The 22,426-nt window shown below is 39.7% G+C and overlaps 1 protein-coding gene across 6 annotated transcripts in view; it reads right to left on the bottom strand.

Annotated features, from left to right (window-relative positions):
• The window catches only part of ESRP2 (epithelial splicing regulatory protein 2), a 66,813-nt gene extending 48,204 nt beyond the window's left edge, over positions 1–18,609 (bottom strand). For 2 of the 6 annotated variants that reach the window (XM_019535677.1, XM_019535684.1), the window contains exons 1-3: positions 18,469–18,608; positions 18,106–18,258; positions 17,136–17,264 (exon numbers count right to left, since the gene is read on the bottom strand). In XM_019535677.1, the coding sequence (XP_019391222.1) occupies positions 17,136–17,264; positions 18,106–18,240 (264 nt within the window). In that variant the 5' untranslated portion in view covers positions 18,241–18,258; positions 18,469–18,608. Of the gene's footprint in view, positions 1–17,135; positions 17,265–18,105 lie in introns of all 6 variants that reach the window. The other 4 variants (XM_019535679.1, XM_019535683.1, XM_019535682.1 and 1 more) reach the window with 4 other exon arrangements.
• Between the last annotated feature and the right edge of the window lie 3,817 nt (positions 18,610–22,426).

Genomic DNA, 22,426 nt, shown 5'->3' with positions numbered 1-22,426 from the left:
GGTCACAAGCTGGCAGAGGGTAGATTTAGGCTAGATATCAGGAGGCGCTACTTCACGGTCAGGGCAGCTAGGATCTGGAATCAACTTTCAAGAGAAGTGGTGCTGGCTCCTACCCTGGGAGTCTTTAAGAGGAGGACAGATGTACACCTTGCTGGGGTCATTTGACCCCAGTACTCTTTCCTGCCATGGCAGGGGGTCGGACTCGATGATCTGCTCAGGTCCCTTCTGGCCCTACTAACTATGAAACTATGAGCCAATTCAATTATATGAATTATATATGAATGAGAGAACACTTTTTTGTGAAGCCAAGTTCACTTCATCAGATGCTGGAAAAGGACAAGCAGCATGACCTTATCCCAATTTTGCTGGTTTAGTAGTTAAAGGGTAGAGGAATCCAAACCATCTGCATTCCTCTACCTCTTACATTTTCCATCTACGCTTCACTCTAGACTAACTGATTACAGACAGAAAACTACAGTCTTACACACATAACTTACAGCCACCCAATTCTTCGGTGCAGACCCACATTATGTCAGACAGAAGAGAGAGTTTGTCTGCTGCTTTACTAGCTAGTAAACATCCATGTAGGCAAGAGGCTTTCAATTAAAAATAAATACATTTCAGGGACAGTTTTAAAGTCCAATTCTTGAAAAACTGCACGATTTGGCTCCACTTACATGTCCTGTTATCTTGCATGTATAAAACTCACATTTAGAGGAGCATAATTTACAGAGTCAAGATTCAAACTATAGATTTGTAACAAACTACGTATGATCCACACAATATAAATTTTAATTTGAAATTCTGTCTGGGTTTTACACACCCCAGGTTTGGAGATGGACCAAACCATGGTTTACTTCAAGTCCACTATCAGAAACAGGGTTTATATGCAGATATCTAATTAAGGCAGGAGTTGGGTTCTTTAGTTTTTATTTCAGACCTGCATTTCATAGAGCACACATTCTGTGCAGCTCCATGCAGCAACTCATAAACCACAGGAAAAAGGGAGTAATGGCAATTGTACAGCTTCTGCTCAAGTAAGTAATAATATTGGCCCTGCCTCTGGGCCTGATCCTGAGAGAGGTTGAATACCTACAGTCTCTATTACAAAGAAAAAAATATCAATGGAAAAGGATCACAGGTCTGAGTTCCTAACATGAGACTTCCTCTGCACCTTCTATACATGCATGTTATATGTTCTGGCTGGGACAAGGAACCACACTGACAAGCCATTATTTACAGAGCATCCTTTTGTTTAAAGTAACAGATAAACCCAACCCCCTACCATTCACAATATACACACCGACTAAAACACGAGCGCCTCCCAAAATTTTCTACTGATTCTCACTCAGTGTAAGATAACTGAACTTTAAAGATATCAAAATAGAAAACAAAGCCTTAAAGAAAAAAAAACACACACAAAAACTAAACCAAACCAAGCAGATGTGCCTCTCCTAAAGTGCTTACAATGGGCCTTAAGAGTTACAGGCTATACATAGTATAAAAGGTGAAATCTGAAAGACCAAATCATGAGCTGGGTACTAGACAGAGACTTGAAAACAACACACCTCAACTTTAGAAGTGTTCCCATTTGTACTCTGGTGTCTCAGGTCCTATCCACATCTAGGAATAATCTGATCTTTAAATAGAACTGTTTTCTGCCCCCTTACTCTATCTGGATGCTGTCTGTCTAATCCACACACTGAAATAATTTAAAACTTGCCAGTACTACAAAGACATGTGTGGACTGCTTCAATAGTATTTGCAACCATGATAACTCCTATTATGCTGGGTAACTTTTTAAACAGAGAATCCTATAGTAACCCCTTGCCTTTGTTCATCTGTTAACTGTTATTCCACATGGCTGATAATGGGTACATGGTGACCTTGTACTGAAATCACAACACATGCAAAAAATGCGCAATCCATCAAGCCATGGCTAATTTCTTTCTGCTTCTGGCAATGCAAAAGAGCTACCATATCTGGTTAATACTCTGAGCCTGGTGCAAGAAGGAAATAATGCTTCTACCCCTCCACAAGAGTGAGGCTTCAATTTAAGCTGAATTTATTTCTGATGAAAAATCATGCAGGTCAAACACCTCTCACCTCAACTTTTATTAGAAGAAGTTACTTTCCATTTCAGAAAAAACAATACAAGAAAAAAAAAATCAGTATTCTTCTGATTACCAGGTTATGGCTATACCCTCTTTTTGTACTACCACACAGAAATAAAGAACATCAACCCAGTTGCTACAACATTCATTTTCAACTCAAGGAGATGGGTTCAATCACTGCTCTGCCACAGACTTTTGGAGTTGCCAAGTTACTTAGTTGCTCTGTGCCTCAGTTTCCATTCCAAAAGTCTTGAAAAATAACTATATTAATGATGGTACGTTGCTCAAATATTATGCCAAATAAAATGCAAGACAGGTAAGCAGGTAGGTAGGTAGATTCACTGGTTCTCTTAACCCAGTCATTCACATAGTCCAAATTCAAATAGCTTCAAAATGCGCAAATTTGGGCTAGATTTTCCCAAACAGCAGCCAAACTGTGCACCAAGTTTGGAACCACCTTGAATAGTTTCCTCTTGGAGGAATCTCAGGTCACTTCTTAATGGCTGTCAGTCTCATCTTTTCTTACTACTGCTCTGAAAACAGAATTCTAGCAGCATTTTTTGCCCCTTTTGTGCCAATAAAATAACTAGTGTGCAGTGGAATTACTGTTTGTCCTCCAAGTTGATGCCATTCACATTGGCTGTTACTATGAAAATAATCTATTGTCATTAACTCAGCCAGTTATAGAAATTGACCCATTTCATCTTCCTATGGCAGACTCCAAACAAAATTCTTCAGGGAACAGAACAAGAATTATTTAAAAATAAGGCTCTAATCCAGTATCTCATTGTTCTGAGTATGGTCTTCTCATTGCCATTTTAAAAAATATATACTTTTCACCAGTAGAAGTTTTCCACCCTTACATTCATGTGCCATGAAATCTAACTCTTGGGAGCTAATGTGGCCGACATCACAATGCCCTAACCACTGGGAAAGAGAGCAGCTATGGAGCCTTAGGGGGAAAAGTACATAGAGCTCTTACAATTGTGGGAAAATGTCCAAGAAAAAAATAGAATTACCCATATGAAAGTCTGTCAGAAACTCTCTTAACAGAAAATGGAAAAAATGAACAACTATAAAGGAAAATGGGTTTTAAAAGTATAGTTGAACAATGCCATCTAAAACTTTTTGACCACGTATAGATTAATAAGGAATAATTAGAATGATAAAATATAAAATATCAGAAGTATGTTCACACAGTATCTGCTTAGGGCAAATTTATAGACGTAGTTAAATTATATGCTTGGGTTCAAGACAAAATAAAAGGTATAAGAAAAGCATAAAGTAAAACCCACCCCTCTTATGAGACAGTCTTTTACATTTTCGTTACAACTGGTGACATACATAGTTAAGATAGTAAACAACAGCTGGCTCCTTAAGTTTCAGTTCTTTCTGGAAAATAAGTAGAAAGCTAGTTTTGAGTTTAGGAGAAAAACACTGCCCCAGTCCTGCCAATACAGAGCATTTTATGACTATTTTAGATTAATTATTTCTTAGATGGAAGTTTACAAGAGTCAGGCTATTTGCATGCCTTCCAGCTATGGGCCCCTTCAGCATCTAGCTCAGGTAATTCAATAAAACACAAAAGGCAAGACTATATTACACAGTAATTAATCTGCAGCTTTTATCTGCAAAAATATAATCAGTTTATTTTAATAGCAAGTGTTTATATACTGAGGCCAAGGACAAGGCACTTGATGTGCTCCTCAGAGAAGACAGAATAGCACATGCCAAAGGTATATAGAACAAGCAGCCCAATATTCCATTATTGTTAGGCTTGCTTTGATGCTGCAGCTGAAGCAGCTGATGATTAATTAAATGTTTGCTTATTGAGGAAAAAAAATCCCTCTACCTTCCAACTAATTCTCCTGGTCTCTTTGTTAGACTATGCAATGGCAACAACAGACATTGCACAAGTCTGCAGCAGAATATGCACCCAAAAGCAAGTTTCAGAGCTTTGAATAACCTAATCTCAGTAAGAGAAGGACTTTGATGGGACTGAACAGCAGCAGCAAAAAAGTAAGGATAAAATCTCAAGTGTTTGAAAGGAAACTCAAAAACTTTAAAAACCATGATGTAGCATGGAGGAAAAAAGAAAACCCTGTAACCCATATAATTTTTCTGGACTTGCTCTTTCATACCAAAACATTTTCTTAAATGTTTTGAAAAAACAAGCAAAAGGTAAGGTTTCTACATAGCTAAAAATAGCACATAACAATGGCTTGAAAAGAAAAGATGAACCTTATAGGCTAACTAAATCAAAGATGCATAAGTAGGGATCTACCTAAATTGTGGGGTTGCCCACGAAAAAATAAAACTTAATAGAAATAAGTTTTTATTATAAGCACCCCACTTGGGAGGGAGAGATACATGCTGGTGGGACAGCACAAAGGGTGAAGCAGACAAGATGGCAGCTGCCCTCTCCCTTCACCCCTTACCCCTCCTCCCCACTGGGCCTCTCTGTCAATCAGTGCTGGGGGGGGGCAGGGCCTCCTCACCAAGCAGCAGGACCACTGTTAAGTGTCTGGAAAATGAGCTCTTTGTGCCCAGACAAAGCTGTGAAAATCAGTGCATCTCACTGAGAGTTAAGTAAATCTGAGGCTGCTCTGATCCAGCTCACCATACTGCAGATTGTTTGGCTGGGGCATCAGGGTGTCTCAGTGCAGGGCTACTAAGCAGGCAGCCCCTGCACTAAAGCACCCTCATGACCCAGCCAGCTGGGCCAGTGTCTACATGTGCACTGCTGTGGAGTTAAAAAAAAAACTGCAGCAGGACAGTACTTGTATTTACAAGTACTACCCTGATGCAGAGTTTCCATTTACTCCAGCCTAATAACCCTGCACATGTAGATGCCAAGGTGTTCACTGCAGAACTAATTAGTCTGCTCCACAGTAAAAGTCTCATGTAAGCATGCCCACTTGGAAGTTCACGGTGACCTAATTCTACATGCATAAGGACTCTCCATAAATGCTCAAGTTCCAAAATCTCCTGAATTTTCATGCAAGTGCATGCTTTACTAGATATTGCCTGTTAGGCTGTATGGTAGGCCTCCTACCTTAGTAATTCCCCATTAAAATCATGCAAGACTGTATCATTTTACGGAGCTATTTGCTTAGGCTTAGTCTGCTTTCACATTTCATTATTAATATATACACATAAAAAACCTTAAACTAAAAGCTACCTTCAAGAGCCAGCTCACAATACTGGATTGCCTCTCTTTAACGAAGGCAAAATGCCCACTGAATAGTTAAAGAAACAACAGAAAACTACCTTCCATGTTGATAATTTTACTGGCACAACTGCAATTTTAAAGGCTCCTGTACCAGTAAAAGCCTTTGGTAGTTACAGTTAGAGCTGTTTAAAGATTTTTTATACCACTATTTCTTATTTGGTTCACAAAACCAAAATAAGATCTAGCAATGTGGACGTGTCCCTGCACTTCCACAGCAGGGCAATGTGGTTGGTTTATCTAGGTCAGTATAATTAAATGAGTAAAAAAAATAAATAAAGTTGACCAAGGCAAAATTCTTCAACCTAGGGAACACACATGTTGGCACCCTTTGCAGAACAAGTCTACTAAACCAGCACAGCATTTTTGACCCTTTACCCATATTTCTAGATTGTACAATAACAATGTCTCATATTTGTCAGGGGCTGGAGCATTGTGCACTCTACTTGTGCAATCTATTACTTCAGCCTGAAAGACAAGGTTGAACATAATTCCAAAACTGGATTACTCTGTATGATTTCATCATTATATTCCCTACAGTGAAGTCTTGGGTTAAATACAACCTTGCACACACAGTATTCTATATTCACCCCCCACCTCCTCTCTTTCAAGGGCAAACTTTCATTAGCAATGTGATCTTTAGCACTGACTCTATTGATTGTAATGCATGGGACTGCTGTGTTTACTCAACACTGTCTCATTGTTTGTAGTGCCAGCCTAACCAGTTGGAGGCCAGCAGCCAGTCCCTGCAATGAAGGAACACACAAATTGGCTTTTTCCACAGTGATTTTTAAAAAGAAATGTTTTTCTCCCCTTTTATTTTTTAAGCAGAAAGATGAAAAAGATGGGTAGGTTGGGGAATGAGGTGAAGGAATGCCACTCAACCCATCTCCATACACTTCAGTCTTCATCAAGATACCTCATGCTTCTGCTTTGCCCTGATTCTTAATCTTGCCACAGTAGTTTAAGTGCTTGAGCTGGAAGTAAGAAGCCTTCGGTTTCATGAAGGAGTGGCTTAGCTTCATTTTTTAAATGCTCCATTCCCTGTGAAGAGCCCTAAAACACAAACGTATGTGAACTGGCTGCACCTTGAAAATAAACTGGCCTCTCTGACTTCCCTCACCTCCACAACACATAGGGATTTTTGCTTGCCTCAACCAGGATACTTTTTTTACAAACATTAAAGGATGCTGTTAAGTGTGGAGTAGCCCCTTAACACACTATCACTGTCACACTCCAGAATCTGTCCCTGCTCAAAACAGCTCAAAACTGGCCCTGGCAGCAAGATCCTGCAGGACAGACATTAGCCATGCGTGACGAAAGAGGAAAAAGGGACGGGCAAAACAAGTTTTAAAAAAAATGCTAAAATGTCTAAAATTGTCCGTCTCCTTCAAGGCTTGGAAAACCTGTGTGTCTCTTCCCCTTCCCCCATATATCCGTGCTGCTAGCAGCACATGAAATACATATTACATATTGCACTGAATGCAGTACAGAAGGAGGAAGAAAGGAAGGTAAGCTTTTACTACCTTGATAGGAGCTGTCTCCATCACCCCTCCCCCCTCCAGCTGTCTGTCTGTACCAACTAGCGAAGCCAGTACCAGAAACCCTTCTGTCAATAAGGCAATCCCAACTGACTTATAAATCTTACCTAATCAGGAAGCAATGCACCACAAAATACCACCACTACACGCAGAAGAGATATATTAGGAGAACAGCATCTGTCCCTACCCTACCTCCCATGTTTCTGTACTCAGTGACCTCCAACAGTGCTATACAGTAGCTGTATGCAGGCTAATACTGGAGAAGCATCAAATCATTAATGTAACAGAATCACTTCTGATATTTGTTTAGAATAGATGTGTGCATATGCCTATGCACATGCTGTAAAAGCCAATTCATACCTACTCACAGAATGTAAAATTTAAGCACGTTTAAGAGTTTTCCCAAGAATAGGACCTTCACAGTCATCTTGCAAGGTTGTATCACTGTCAGATGAAGATCCACACTACTGACAGCTCAAGAGAAGTTCTTGAGCTCAAATGACACCCTTTTAAAGCCAAAAGATGTTTCAAGGGAGTCGAGAACTAAGAATGACCACTACTTTCAGAGCTTATAGAACCAAGTGCAAAACCCATTCCTTCAAATTTCTCTCTACTTTTCAAGCTTTTCTATACAGATGACAGCAGCAAGAAAGTAGACATATTTGTTACCTTTCAATCAGCTCCTACAGGAGCAGAAGGGAAGCTGGGTTTAATTATTATTGTTGTTGTTGTTGCTGCAGCTGCTTTTCTGCTATTGAACTACAAAATTTCTCACACACTACTCAGCATTTATCTACTCTAAATACACCATTTGGCAAAGGACAAATACAATGACTGTCTAGCTTCGCAGGACATGAGCATATTGGGTTAAAGAACAGGTTGGCAAAGCAATTGTATCTTTTCTACAGAAGTGGCACGGCCATCCTGACACATTTAGAGACTAGAATAGGTTGGGAATGGTTTCAAGAACATAAGCTCATCAAACATATCAGAGGTGAGACAGATAAGGTCCCAAAGGAAGATACCACAGCAAGCAAAACCACAATCCAATGCATTCTGATGGCTTTTCAAACAATTCAGTTCCTACCCGTGTACTGAAGTGATGAGACAACTGCAATAAGAGTAGCAGGAAAAATTGTTCATTACCAACAGAAACAGGAGATGTGGTTTTCTGGAATTGTTATGCAGAGTTTGTGATTTTGCAACGCTTTTCTATGAAAAGACAAGAAGAACTTTATTTGTAACAAAGAAGAAAACATCTATGAAACAATTATGGGGTTTTTTTTAGAGATTTAATTCAGCAAAATGAAGAAAGGAAAGGAAAACTAATTGAGAAGTTCACCAAACACATTTTTAAAGCTTTGTTGCTGTTGATAATGGGTCAGGATGGATAAATCCATGCAACTGATGCATCTGTAAACCATACACTTTTAGATCATCATTCCTTCCCAAAATCCTTCTACCAGCAACTGACTAGATGGTAAGCAGACAAGGTTCTTTTAGTAAATGTGATATCTTTTATTAGGCAAACTAAATAGTTGGAAAAAATGTTCTTTTTAAGCTTTCGGACACAAACACCCTTCTTCAGACATAGGGAGAGTCTAGATGGTAAGCATTTATTGTTATATTGAATATGCCAGGTTAAGTCTACGCTAAGAGTTTCTTCTTCCAGAGAAAAGGGGACTTGGATATCAAATACTCTCTCTGCATTTGTGGATTATTAAAATGTTTACACATTACTGAAAGTTCTCTCTTTATAATCATTCTTCTGAATACAGGTTTGTCAACAAGGAAAAAAATAAAACCAGAAGGCAGCTACTCACATAATTACAGACAAGAGATGGACAGAATTAGTGTTTGTATTTCTATCAAAGCACTTAAACTTTTAGGGGAAAAGAAAGCAATGAGCCAAAGGGCAAAAAGTAGTCTCTGAAAAAGGGACCATCCCCTATATTAAACAAAGTATTAAATGCAATGGTGTTGCATAAAGCAGGCATTATGAGGGCAGTTACTCCACAACCAAAGACCAATTAGCCTTTTTATAGCTCTTGCCACAATACTGGCTTGCTACCTACAACAAAAGCCAGTCAGCATCTATGCTTTACTAATATGCCAAACTACCCCACCTAGATGTGCCACAACATGTTGAGAAAGGTGTTGTCTTGATTTAGCAGTGGTTAACTACACAGCATCTGCAAGAATGAGGCTTAGAGACACTAAAAGTGCTTAGTACAGCAATGTGCAGAAGCACTGGCTCTGCAGTCCTAGAGTAAGAAAGCCTGAGGTTGAATCCACTCAATCTTTACTAGTTAGTCTAAACCGCATATATTGAACCAATAAGTGAAAGGATATTTACTTTTGATTCTGGAAATGCAGCCAGATCCCTGCAGTGGCCCAGGTCAGAAGTCTGGGGCACCAGACTATGCCACCCTGGAGCAGACAGCTTGGACCAAGGCTAGCACACCCACCCTGCGAGGGGGGTTTGAGGGGAAAGTGAAAAGCATCCTGGGGGACAGAGAGTTAACCTGAATTTGGAGGGGATCTAGGATAGAAGTTCAATAAACCAATTTAACCTAAATCAGTTAAGTCTATACTACATCCAACCAGGTTCATCTTAAACCAGTTTTGGTCATTTTGAATGCAGTTTATGTGCACTGAATTTCTGTTGTGTTACAGATTTGAACTGGCTTCTGATCACTTAACCGGTTTATGTGCAATTTCTCTGTTTAACCCACGAGCTTCCACAAGGACAAGACTGAAGACTCATAGGAGAGCAGTGGAATAAAAACAAGGCAATGTGAAAGAACCAATATTGTTCCACAGAAATAATTTAGTTTCTTAAGCTGGTGAAACCATTTTTCACATCACTCTCAGGTCTGCGGGTTTTGTTTTAATTAAAAGTGCTTAAACTCCAGGACCAGGATTCTTAGTTCAGCAGGACACCTAGGGGGTATTCTGACAATACCATGACTCATTACCAGCACATTTGACTGAATAAATGCTTAGAGTAAGGTAAAGGAAATAAGCCAAATATCCTCTGGGGTCAGATGCTTCTAACTCAGCAGTCACTGCATCAGACTATATGAGCCCTTTGCTTTCAGATAAGACACTATTTACTGTTTAGAAAAACACTGAGCTACAAGAGCATTCAAGTCCTACACACCACCACGAAAATGTTAGACTATATTAATGACACATGCGCTTGAAAAGTTACATGGCTTCCAAGCATATCATCATGTTATCCAATGTGAAAATATGAACAATCCAAGCAATGCTTAAACAGGTCATTGTGATGATTTACTTTCTAATAGCTGCTAAGCTATCCCAACCTGATAAGTTTCAGTTACTGTTTAATTCTGCCAGAAGCAGGTAGTAGCGTCAGGCAGGAAAGAGTATGCAAACTTTTCCTGTTCACAACTGAAACAAGGTATAATCTCTCACTAAGAGGCAGAACTAATTTGGGCCAGTTCTCAAAATGATGACAACAATGGTAGCTTATGGGATACTGGATTTTTTTCCTTGATCTGCAAATAGTCATATAATTTCAGGGAAGCTGCTTACCCTACCAATCTCATTTTAATCAGACGTAAAATGAATTTAAACATAATTTGTAGAGGAAACAAATCTTAATGAGGCTTATATGACTGTTTTATAAGATTAATAATCCTTATACAGTAGTTGGGTTGATCAAAACTCTTATGGCCTTTAGACACGTAAAAATTATTACATTGACATATTCCCTATAAAGTACAAACTCTGTCGATAATGCACACATCTACGTGACATAATGATCCTTTCTCCAGAACCATTTTATATGCAAGCCCTTGTTTGGCCTAGAGGACAATCAGGGGTAAGCAGTCCAAATGTGACCCACAGGGAACTGCATTTTTAGTGAAAACACACACCACACCTCTAAAGGTATAGACTTTGGGCATCAATTAACCATTCTTTTCCACTGCCAATGATATGAAATCCCACTCTTGTATCCAGAGCCCAAAGCACAAAGATATGGAGAAACTACAGACTACAAAACTACACGCAAGACTCTTTTAACTAATATATTGCTAAATTCAGTAGTAAATTGGAAATAGAAAAATATTTCACATGCAGGACCAGAATATTACATAAAGCTGATTGCAATAGGTTTGTTTCTGTAGCTGGCACCTGAGGAGTTCACTGCAGGAAGTTGCACACATGCACAGAGCAGGTTTTGTTTTTTTTTTAAATGGCATACAGTATCCTTCTAATTTACTCTCAAGCAGGAGTTCCAGCTTGCACACCTATTCAACAAAACAAATAATTAAATACACTGTCCTGTTCTCCTGAGCTAGCCAGCTAAGCCAAAACACTATTTAAAAAGTTTGTATTCAGCCATTCAAAATAGTTGTAAATTTATTTTAAATCATTAAATGCCCTCCTTAAAAGGAATATGTTTTTCCCTCCATTCCCCTGAAGCAGCGTTTTAAGAAGCTGAGCAAGCTTGGACTCTGTTCCCCTACTTCCTTCGAGAGCAAATCACCATCAGCATTTACATGATTGGAAGTGCTGATAAGCTTTTCAACAGTGGCTTCATTTCACCCATTTCCTAAAGTTAATCAAAAGTCCCCATGTAGAAGAAAATATAGAGCTGGTAAGTGGAACTGGGAATATATATGACCATCTAGTCAATGGGTGTTGTCCTTTGTGTCAGAGAATTCTAGTTTAGCACTTGCATCTGCTTCCTCACACCCATGCAAAATTCTGCGCTTCACTTTGCACCCTGAAGACTGGTTTGGCATCTTGGCAATTCATGCTGAGGATCTAAACACTACTGTGGAAATAACAGCCTGCTTGGTTACAAATGCCAACTGATCACTAAACACCTGTTCCAAGTTTCAGAGAAATAACAAGGCAATTACTCCAAAACTCAACTGTATTTGATAGCAGTATTTGGATAAAATTTCTTCAGAATAATATGAAGTTGAAAGACCCATTATAAACTTCAGTTCTTAAATTGCAGCTTTTTGTGGGTTGCAAGTTGAGTACTTCAGAGAATCTATCTAAAGTTTGTCATTAACTGCAAAGTCAACTCAAGTTATCTACACTCTACTTACTACCTGAGTTTGCCTAGAAGTGAGGGGTGTCCTTACTGCAAACTGTCACATGAACTGCTGCATTCAAATTGATGCTGAATGTACTCTAGTGTAGTGTTAAAGCTGTGGGGAGCACGTCCCACAGCTACTGAACTAAAGTGAGGTGGATCATTCTACTGGTTGTATTTTAGTGAAGTATGAGAGAATTTGTCCTGACATGGCACAGGAGGAACTGTAGGAAAGTACTGGAGGCCTAGCGGCAGGTTGATAGAACAAGACTGTACCTACACTAAATTGCCTTGTTTACACAACTCACCAGACCCTAACTTGGGCTTAAAAAAAAAGTTACTGCACTTCAGCTAGTAGGTTTTGGGCATCAAACCTGAGTTAGGAATAACACTTTAGTTGTGACTTGAGCTCCACGATGAAAACAAATCTTGAAGTGCTTAAGTCACCATATTCCCTTTTTCCTGTTACTTAATTTTCGCTCAGTTAAAGCCTACCACATGATGACAGAGTTCTTAAGTAAAACTGCTATTCTCCTTCATCCACATCAATTGCTCCATTTTTTCAAAATGGAAGTTAAAAAAAAAAAAAATTCAGCCAACATTTCTGCTAGCATTTTGGAGTGCAGAACATGGAAAAAGGATGCTGAAAGACACTGAGAAAGTGCACTGTTTAAATATAGAGTGAGTTATGTTGCTTCCATTATTGCAAGATGCCCACAGTATTGCCAAGAGCACACATTTAAAAACCATGTGTCAAGCCTCCAAACTCATAAGATTGGCATTAAAAAAACTTCAGTTACAAATGATTTTGCATTCTTTTTATTTTCTTTCTGGCATCTGTGCTCTTATGGTAAGAGGAGGATGTAATACAAGTCTTGTTAAATGAAGTTGCAACCTGTTGATCAGGCTACAGGAATTTACTGTTTCTTTCCGTTTCCTAGTTTAAGGGCAAACAACTATCTTGTTTCCTGATTGTTCAGGTTATGTTTGGTAAAATACGTTGTGTGTGTGGCTCATTTGCTGGGTTGATAAAAGAAAATTTTTGTAATGGTGCATTTAGCAATTTGCTTTTATGGCTACCTAAGTGAATGGCAAACCTGTTAGTATTTTCAACTTGTGCTTGATTCCAGGCTCTCTAAGTGAGAGAAGACTAAATGCTCTGGGGTAACTTGACTCAACAGATAATGTGATGAAAGGCCTGAAAACTTAGGACAGTCCAAAAGGAAAACATCCAAGTAGAACTAAAAAAGCCATTGCAAATGGTTACATAACTGAATTTGGGCGGCATTTTTTGAGAGGCGAGATATGAAACTTCCTTAATTATGGAAACCTTCCTCTTTTTATGAATGTTTCTCAAAGTAAATCAGTAACAGGGCATAAAAGACACCACATACTTTCATAGTGTAAACATTTCTCTATTGTAGTTACTTTTTTAAAGCTCTGTCCACTATCAGGTTGGTATGTGAATGGCACAACTATGCTAGGGAAACAGGGTGACCATATTTTTAAAGAAAATCCAGGACCCTGTCCCCTACCCTCCTCCCCCAAGTCAGTGGTGCTGCTGCAGGCAGAGGCAGGTGGTCCAGTCTGCTCGCCTTACTCCTGGCCCACTGTGCCACTCCACTTCCCTGCCAGGCTCCGCCCCATGCCCTTCCCTGCAACAGCCAATTTCGGGACTTTTCTTTCAATTTGCATCAACCAGCCAGGACACTGAGTCAGCCTATGAAATCTGGGACTTAAATAGGTGAAACTTGCTATGCTTAGCCATGACCCTTGTAAAGCACTCAGAGAACTGAGACATAAGCAGCGTTATCATTTCTTACAGCATTTTGTCTTTTACTTAAATAAAGTTCCATCACCTAGAGTCAGAGAAATGCATGAGAAGCTCAACCTTCACATTTTATTTGAACACAAATAAAGATCAGCTTCATGGTTGGAGAAGTGCCTGAAAATACACTGATCTTACTGTAAAGGCTCAGAAACCAGAAAGCAAACAAAGACTGTTAAATTAAATGTCTTAAAAATCATGGGATTTTTCTACAATCTCATGACTGAGAATTGGAGGGTAGCTGATTAACGCTTGGAAGGAAATAATGTTAAAGCTGGCAAGGCTTTCTTTTTAATGCCAAGCCCAGATACTTCTGTGTAGCTTTGCTCTATATTAAGAGGCATTTATTTAGGATTTGTTGCTTGTACCCTGACATAAATCTAAACCAGCAAAAGGAGTTGATCATAGGTTTTCAAGTACAGAGATGACTGATTTAGAAATTAAGTCTTGGAGTCATTTCCATTTTGAATCCTCTGCACATGACTCAAAAGATACAGACTTAAAAATTCATGAAAGAGCCATATGTCCATCTTTGTGCAGTAACACAAAGCTTTCCAACTGTGACACTATGGGTGTGTCTACATGAGATGCTTACTTTGCAAGTAGCATGCTAGGCAAAAACCATGCTAATATGCTACTGTGTAGTAGTACTAAGCTACTGCACTGTAAGCATCAGTGAGAAACTGTGTGCCAATGCTATTATGCAGTAGAGTTACTGTGCATTGATTTAGTACTTGGTGAGCCAAGTACTAACTTAATGTACAGTAACTACGATGCATTAATGAACATGTAGATGCACACTGTATATCATAAAACATAACTGCACACTCAGCTCTCTACAGGTATGAATGGGAGTGTACCGCTTTAGAACAGTCAAAATAAATTTAATAAATTGATTATTTTTCTTTGAAAAAGATACTGTCTGAGCTTTGAAACTATTTTTAGGATAACACTACATAGTTGTCCCTGGAGAAGATGGTCAGTTTTGTTCAGGGGAATACATGTTTTCTAGAACTAACATCAAAAAATCTAATTAAAAGACATCTCTTCAATTAAAGCCTCTAATCCACAATTAAGGAACTCAGAGCATATGCCTTTGATGGTGAACATGGAAAGCTCTCTGAATAAGAAGTAATCTCTTTTTGTTCAATGGAACGGCTCAGCCTCACTCACTATTAAATCGCCACCTAGAAAACAAAGCTGAGAGTTACCATCTATTGACATACTGTGATTTGGAAACAGTCTCCAGGACAAGCAGAGACTTAGAAACTCAAGGCAAAGTCAGAATAGCCAGTGAGGGTTCTGATGATGTGGCTGGCATGGGTGTGTAACCACCCCTCCACTTCTCCACAATGATTCAATCAAATGGAAAGCCAGTTTCATATACTCAATTTTGCAATCTTATATCCAGGCATATGTTTATACTGGTGTTTTTAAATAACAACTTTAGTTAATTCCCCTTTTTAAAAGCATGTCTCCATTTGCAAAAATAAATTTAAATGAAAAAGAAAATAAAACCTAGATTTACTGACTACACTTAAAATACTTGATACCAGCAGAGCATTCAAGGGTCATGACAGATGCAGGATTTGGCACTATACCCATAGCATTTAAATTCTCCTGTTTTCCACCCCAGGATATGAGCACTTCATAGGCATTAATTAATAAACCTTTCCACACCCCCATGAAATCAAATAGCATCACCATCTCCTTTTTTCCCCCTCCTTCTTCAGATATGGAAACAAAGGCACAGATTAATTGAACTGCCCATGGCAAAAAACTGCAACAGGCAGAGGAACACATCTTGAATGCCATTCCAGTGCTTTAAAGCAGAATCCTCCTTCCTCAACTGAATGGATGTACCACCCAAAAAGAAAAAAGGAAAAAAGAAAGATGTTTTGCAAGAGTCTGCACCACACCTCCACACAAAGGTACTATTTCCCTTTATAGGCTGAAGTTGATCCACCTACAGTGCAATTTATGACAATAAGATACAATTGCTCATAAAAGTATTGAATATAATTAAAGTATGTCTGTTATAAAGGTAAACAGAGTGTACTTTGCTAAGCTGTTCCAGATGCTTTCAGTGCAAGATCTGGGACAAGATCAAACCTGCAGCTGTACGTTTTCTCAGGGGTTAGTTCAAAGCTACACAAATCACTTTACACTCTTAGCCTCTTGTGAAACCTGTGTAACAAACAATCATAAAAGATACTGCCAGCACAATTAATTTTGAAAGATAAGTTAACACTGAGGGTACATAATTGTGCATTAATACTTCAGAACACAGTCAGGTCAAGTACAGTGAGATGTTAAACATCTAGCATCAAAAAAGAATTTGCACCCACTCCGCCAAGTTGTGCATGTTTCAGGAGATATTAAAGCAACATGAACCTGTTTTACTGCCTAAGCAAGTTTCTCTCTGAAGCACACCTACAGTGATTCAAATGAGTTGTGGAAAGTCAGTTTTATATACTCCACAAATATGCATTACTATTTTTCCTTTCATGTACATGTCACTCACCTATCAAGTTTTAAAAAAAGACAGAAAGCCACTATATACATACATACAGTCTATATACACTAACATTGAAAAAACCCCACCTGTTTCTTGAACTGTGAGAATCATGAGAAAATATAAGTTATTGTATTACCCAATACTGAAGTGATGCAAAGTGGTTCATAGAGCAAAGTGCATCAATAGTAGAAACAAGCAACAAAAGGAAAGGTTTTATCTTCCCTCTACTATGAATTTAGATTCAGACTTAAAAATGTCTCTATCACTACAATTACCCACTTTGATAATTAAAGATAATTCAGTGAAACATGAAAGAGAAGTCATGCACTCACTGCACAGGTAATACTTTACAGAAACTTAAGTTTTCCAGTTAATTACTTTTTTAAGACTGAATTATTTTTTCAGAACATGAGAAAGACACTGAGGCTGCTGGATCATATAGTGGACAGGTACTTCTTTGATCAAATCTCTCTTTCAAAAATGTAGTTAGCATGGTTAAATTCAGATGGAGCCTTGAGTTAGAAATTTAGGTTAAAGTCAGGACAGAGGCCAGGCAGAACAAAAAAGGGGTCAGAACTCCAGAATGCCAGCTCAAAAACTGCTACATTGTACATAGACCATTATTCAATTCCTCTGTTTGTTTGTTTCCCCCAAAGTCCAGTTGCAGATAGCTCAGGTCTCTCCAGAGGGTCAGTTTCAAGGTGTTGCTGGTTCTGAAACAGCAGTGATTTCAAAGCCAAAGGCAAAATCAAGTCTATTTGCTTTATTGCATCAGTTGAGGGTTAACCTTGGGAGCAAGATTCATCTGCCCTGGTTAGTCCTCACCTGTTGGAGAACTCGGTCCAAAGGCTCAGCTTTGCTCAGTCCCTCTGGTGTTAAGCCACTCACTTCTCGACATGGGTCACTCAACTCCGGATTGTCTGCTTTCACCAGGGATTTGTGCAATGTCCCTACCTGAAAACATTTAAGCAGGGGAAGATGTGAGGAGCCAGGGAAGGAGTCCCTTCTTCCACTGCACTCAGAAATGCGGGGAAGATCCAGGCCCTCTTTCCGAAACAGCTGTACACACACGCACCAACAAGCAATGATTTGACCAAAAACAATAACAAGGCATTTGTCAATTTCACAAATCAAAGCCTCTGAACCTCTTTTCCTTCCCTTCCACCCCAAAACACTCCTCTGTTGCCAGGGCCCAGGCGGGCTGGAGAGGCCTCGGGAGAAGACCTCTTGCTCCTCACAAGCCAGGGCGGCTTCTGGCTGGAATCGGGTCATTTTGATGAGAAAAAAAATGAGAACGGTAACAGTGCCTGGAAGGGCAGGAGCAGGGGTCAGTCCACCCTAGCCGGCTCCTGCCCATTGTGTTTCAAAGAAGTCCTGTAGGTTGACTTAGGAATGAAGCTCATAGAAAAACTGAAGAGTTGGAGCATGAGGAGAAGAGGCGAAGCACAAGGCCGGCCCACTTCTCTAGGGGGTCCTTTGGCGGGGGGGGGGGTGGGACGGGGACGGGGACGTCTTTTAAGACTCCAAAAACGAAGGGGAAAAAATCCCTAAACGGAATTAATGTCTTTAAAAGGGGAGCCCAACGGAGAAGGGCTTTAAAAATATATACGTAAGTCTTTGCAAACTAAAGTTCGCGCCCTCCTCCTCCCCGGTGCATTTGTGAAATGAACAAACGGCCCCGGGCGCGGGTCGGTGCCGCGGGCCATGTGGCGCAGCCCGGCGGCCGCGGCCGGGGGCTCCTGCCGCCGGCCTGGAGCCCTAAACGCAACGTGGAGGGAAGAGGGTGAAGCCATACCTTCTTGCTGTGCAGATCCACAACTTGCCACACCAAGAGAATTAGTTCCCTCTCATCCGAACCCAGTTTAGCCCCATATGCACCAGCTGTTGCCCCAAACAACACCACCAAAGAGTCACTGTGCGAAGCCGTCATGACCACAGGGGGAAACAACTACAATCAAAAGCAGAGGTCAAAAAAAAAAAAAAAAAAAGAGGAGAAAGACAGACAAAAACAAAATGCAAAAATCCCCACAAAGGCTGGTCCCCGTCCTCCAAGTGATCACAGGCAAATAAAAGGACAAGGAGGAACGATATGAAAAGAAGAGCTCCCGGGGCTGGGAAGGTTTGAGGCGAAAATGGAGAAAACTTCTTGCAGCTCTACCTGTTCCCAGTGATTACTTCCCCCGGGTCTGATTGGGAGGTGAAATTAACAAGCTGTGGGTTTCTCTCCCTCTGACATCATGGTAGGACCCAGCCTGGGCTTGAGCTTTTTTTTCTTTTCTTTTTTTTTTTTTTTTTTTTGCCTCTTCTCCTAAGTTACCTGCCCTGGACTCAGCCCATGTGACTCTAGTCAATCTCCCAAAGGGACAAGGCCATTGGGTCTTTGGAAAAGGTGTAGGAGGGACATAGGGAGAATCAACGTGTGGAGGATCCTGCCTGATTGGTTTTTGAGAGAGATCAGAAGAACCCCCCCCCGCTTCTCTATTTAATTCTGCCTCCAGGAAGTGCCTTTACCTGTTTTCAGTTTTACAGGAGTCTTTTATCAGCAAGTGGAATGCGATGTGCAGCTGAATTTTAAAGAGACACGAGGCCTTCGAGGGTTTGTTCGCTCACTTCTGAAGGGGGGGGGCGTTGCCCGAACGCTGTCGGGTATTCTCATGTTTACCTGGAGTCTCTTCTCTTGGGCTAAGTTTCACTCCTTGGAAAGCTTAATAACATATAAGCATAGCTATGCCTGGTGTATGCTTTTACTCTTCACATGTGCCTGGTAAAAACCTATCTACAGTACTTTAAATCCAGAGGTTTTTTTCTACAGTGAGTGTTAATGTCTGTGTGCTCAAGGATACATTTGTCAGCTAACAAGAATGAAAATGGAAGTAGTTTATAATTGTTTAAGAAGATATTCTAAAGGGTTGATACTTTCTGACTGAAGTATCTGACCCTAACCCTGCATGCTTGAATTGCAAAGGATCCAGTGAACTCCTGCTTTCCTTGAAAGTAGGAGCATATACCAAATCTGTTGCTGGTCATGGGCCTCAAGTGCAAGAAGCTATAGTTCTTCTAACCTATTGCCACCCAGTAGTAGCTATTCCATAGGTATTACTTGCAATCTGATTTCAATGGTTATACTTCATTGTTTCTCCTTTTACTTAGCTATGTGTAGGGGTTTGGTTTGGCTTTTTTTTTTTTCTTTATGAAACAAATTGGGAGAAACTCTTACTAAAATAAGTGGGAAAATTGATACAAAGTAAGGGCTTGATACTGCAAAAATGTACACAGTAGTTAGACTGGTTGAAGCCACTCAATTTAAAGCCAACTAGTGATGGCTGGCAAGTATGAAATATGTATCGTATGGGGTTCACGATATTTTTAGCATCTGTTGTTTAAGCCTGCTGTGGTTCAAAATGCACAAAAACTTCAGTCCTCCCTATCCTACAGCTTCCACCATTGCTAGCTCTTCTGGAACTGCACGGAGAGTGAATTGCAAACACTGTATTTCTGTCCAGTGGGATTCCACTTTGAAAATCTCCTATCAGGTCCTAAATTTCAGCTGTGTTGGTCTGCAGCCAAAAAAGTTGATTTCATGCGTTATGGCACAATTGGTTGCTCTTACCTTGGGAAAAGGCAGAGATGCACATTTCATTATGGCTGTTGAATGGACCTAGTTTTTTGACAATTATGTTTTATTTATACTTCTATTAATGAGATCTTGTAGGTGGGGGAGGGGGGAATAAGCATCTTGAAACGCTTATGGAACACTACATGGTATGCCCCAATCCTGCAAACAGTGGTATACATGCCTAATTTGGTTTGTGTTTCTTCTAAATGATACATTTTAAGCGTGTGTGTTTGTGAGATTGGAGCTCATGAGAATATTTTAAGGATTTATGCATTCAGAATATTTGCATGATAACAGCCATGCAGAGAAATCTCAGAGGGCATCTTTAGGTGTGCTCCAGAGGTGGGTGGGGTTGCTTTAATTAGAGCAGGTCTCAGGAGCCACTCTAATCAAAGAGCCTCCAGCCTCTCACGTATTCAGTATCCCACCCTTCAAAATGGTGGTGGGAATGCTTTAACTAAAGCTTTAGTTAAGTGCCCCTCCCCCCCCTTTTGAAACACAGGACCATTGAATACCCAAGATGCTGAGGATGCTATTTAGCATGCTCCAGCACATGATAACTTAAGTCTGCTCTGATGTGCTGTAATTACAGAGTGTTGGAGCAGTCATCCTGCGTGTCTACATGCCCCAGCCTGGCAACTTGGAATTACCATAAACTAAACTAACATCTGTAACTAATAACTGAATGCTTTTCAGCTTCTGCCTTTCCTAGGCAAATATGCAGCTGCTTAAGAACTAGATTTTTGGGGGGTGCATATTCATCATGTAAAAGAAAAAAATGACCCCAAACTACTTGGACTAAAGCAAGCTAAAAGTTGTATTATTTTCATACTACCAAACCTGCTTTTTTGTCTAAATAAATGTATTATCTTCTGGGATTCTGCTAAATTTTCAGGACACCTCTAGCTTTTTTTTTTTTTTTTTCCCCTGCCAGAATTTCAATATCTGAACAAAATATTCCATTGGCAGGTGAGTTAACATCATGGTGATGAAAGAGCATAATCACCCAGACAGTTAACTTTAAGCAGTCTTTCTCATTATACTATATACAATATATGAGCACAGTGCAGGGTGTGTAGGGCTGCTTTACTTCCCACTGAAGTCAACAAAGTGTTATGTGGACTTTGGGAGTAGATTCATACCCAGACATCACCCACACAAGTGATTCTACTTGAAACTGCCCTTAGATATGGCATAATTAAAATGGCTGCTAAAAATTAACTGTCTGGGTAATTTTATACCTTTTATCCCAGGCTGGACACAGGCATGGGCAAACCACGTGGCTGCCTGGGGCCTGGACAGAAAGGGGGCCTGAAAATGGTAATTGTTGTTGTTGTTATGATTATCTCTGACAAATGGGGGCAATACTAAAAGTTCACCCAGGGCAGCTAAGACATCTACGTACAGTGCTGCTTTTATTGCCATGCTATCCAACCACCTGATGCAAGTATGAGATTACAATCAGCAGACCTCTGTGAAATAATAACACAAACAGTATATTAATTATTAAGAAATATAGTTGGGTGGGAAAGATTCAAGTAATGTAATGCAGATATCCAGCAAGTATGCAATGTCTGTGATTGCTCTCTTTAATTCCAAGATTGTTGGTATACATAATTCAATATCATGGAGCCAGAAATTTTGGAATGAAATCCTGTTCCATTAGCAGGTTTTGGTCCTGCTTTAGAGGTAAATGGAGAGTTTCATGGATGTGAGCTGAGGAAGAAACTGTAAAAATAACCATGTCTATTAACAAGCCTTCAACTGAACCTGCTGATATTGCTGTTGATGATGATATTATTGGGTGCATACACATGTACTAAGACAACTTAACTTTGTGAAGTCAAGTTAACTCGGAGCATACACATGTATGTGGAGCAGAGTCAACTTAAATGCAGCACAAGTTAATGCACCTCCAAGGTGAATATCTGGAGTTGCATTAGTTAAGTTGACTTAGCTCACAAGATGGCTGCCATCATGTTAAGGAGCTGTACATGTGTATGCTCCGGTATGGCTTAAATTTAAGTTGACTTGGTTAAATCACCTTATTTTAAATTGACTTATTATGTGTATGCACCCATTGAGCCCATTGGCCAAAAAGGGGGCAAATATATAATCTACTGGAGCATCAACTGACAGAATATTGAAGTTAAAACTCTTCTACAAAATTCCTTTTTGTGTTTTTCGTTGTTTTTTGCCACAGGTAAGTTCTGAATAGAGCAATGCCAACTTTAAGTTTTATTTCCTAAAAATATTTCAGAAGATCCCCTTGACAAACACTTGATGTAGTTTCTTTTGGTAAGTGTACCTAAACACTTATCCTTTACTGCTTGGTTGTTTTATTTTGGTATATCTTGAAAACTGATCTGCTTCTCAACAGTCTGCCTGTACCTTTGACTATAAGAATGATAGAATTATTGTTGGACTGTAGAATTATTATTACATTATGCCACACCCAAGGGCTCTTAAAAACAAAACCAAAAAAAAAACCTTCACCAAG

The sequence above is a fragment of the Crocodylus porosus genome, unplaced genomic scaffold (genome assembly GCF_001723895.1).
Source record: "Crocodylus porosus isolate Cpor-Errol unplaced genomic scaffold, CroPor_comp1, whole genome shotgun sequence".
Taxonomy (NCBI): Eukaryota; Metazoa; Chordata; order Crocodylia; family Crocodylidae; genus Crocodylus; species Crocodylus porosus.
The sequence above is the reverse complement of the archived record's forward strand: the minus strand, read 5'-3'. Positions and strand labels throughout refer to the sequence as shown.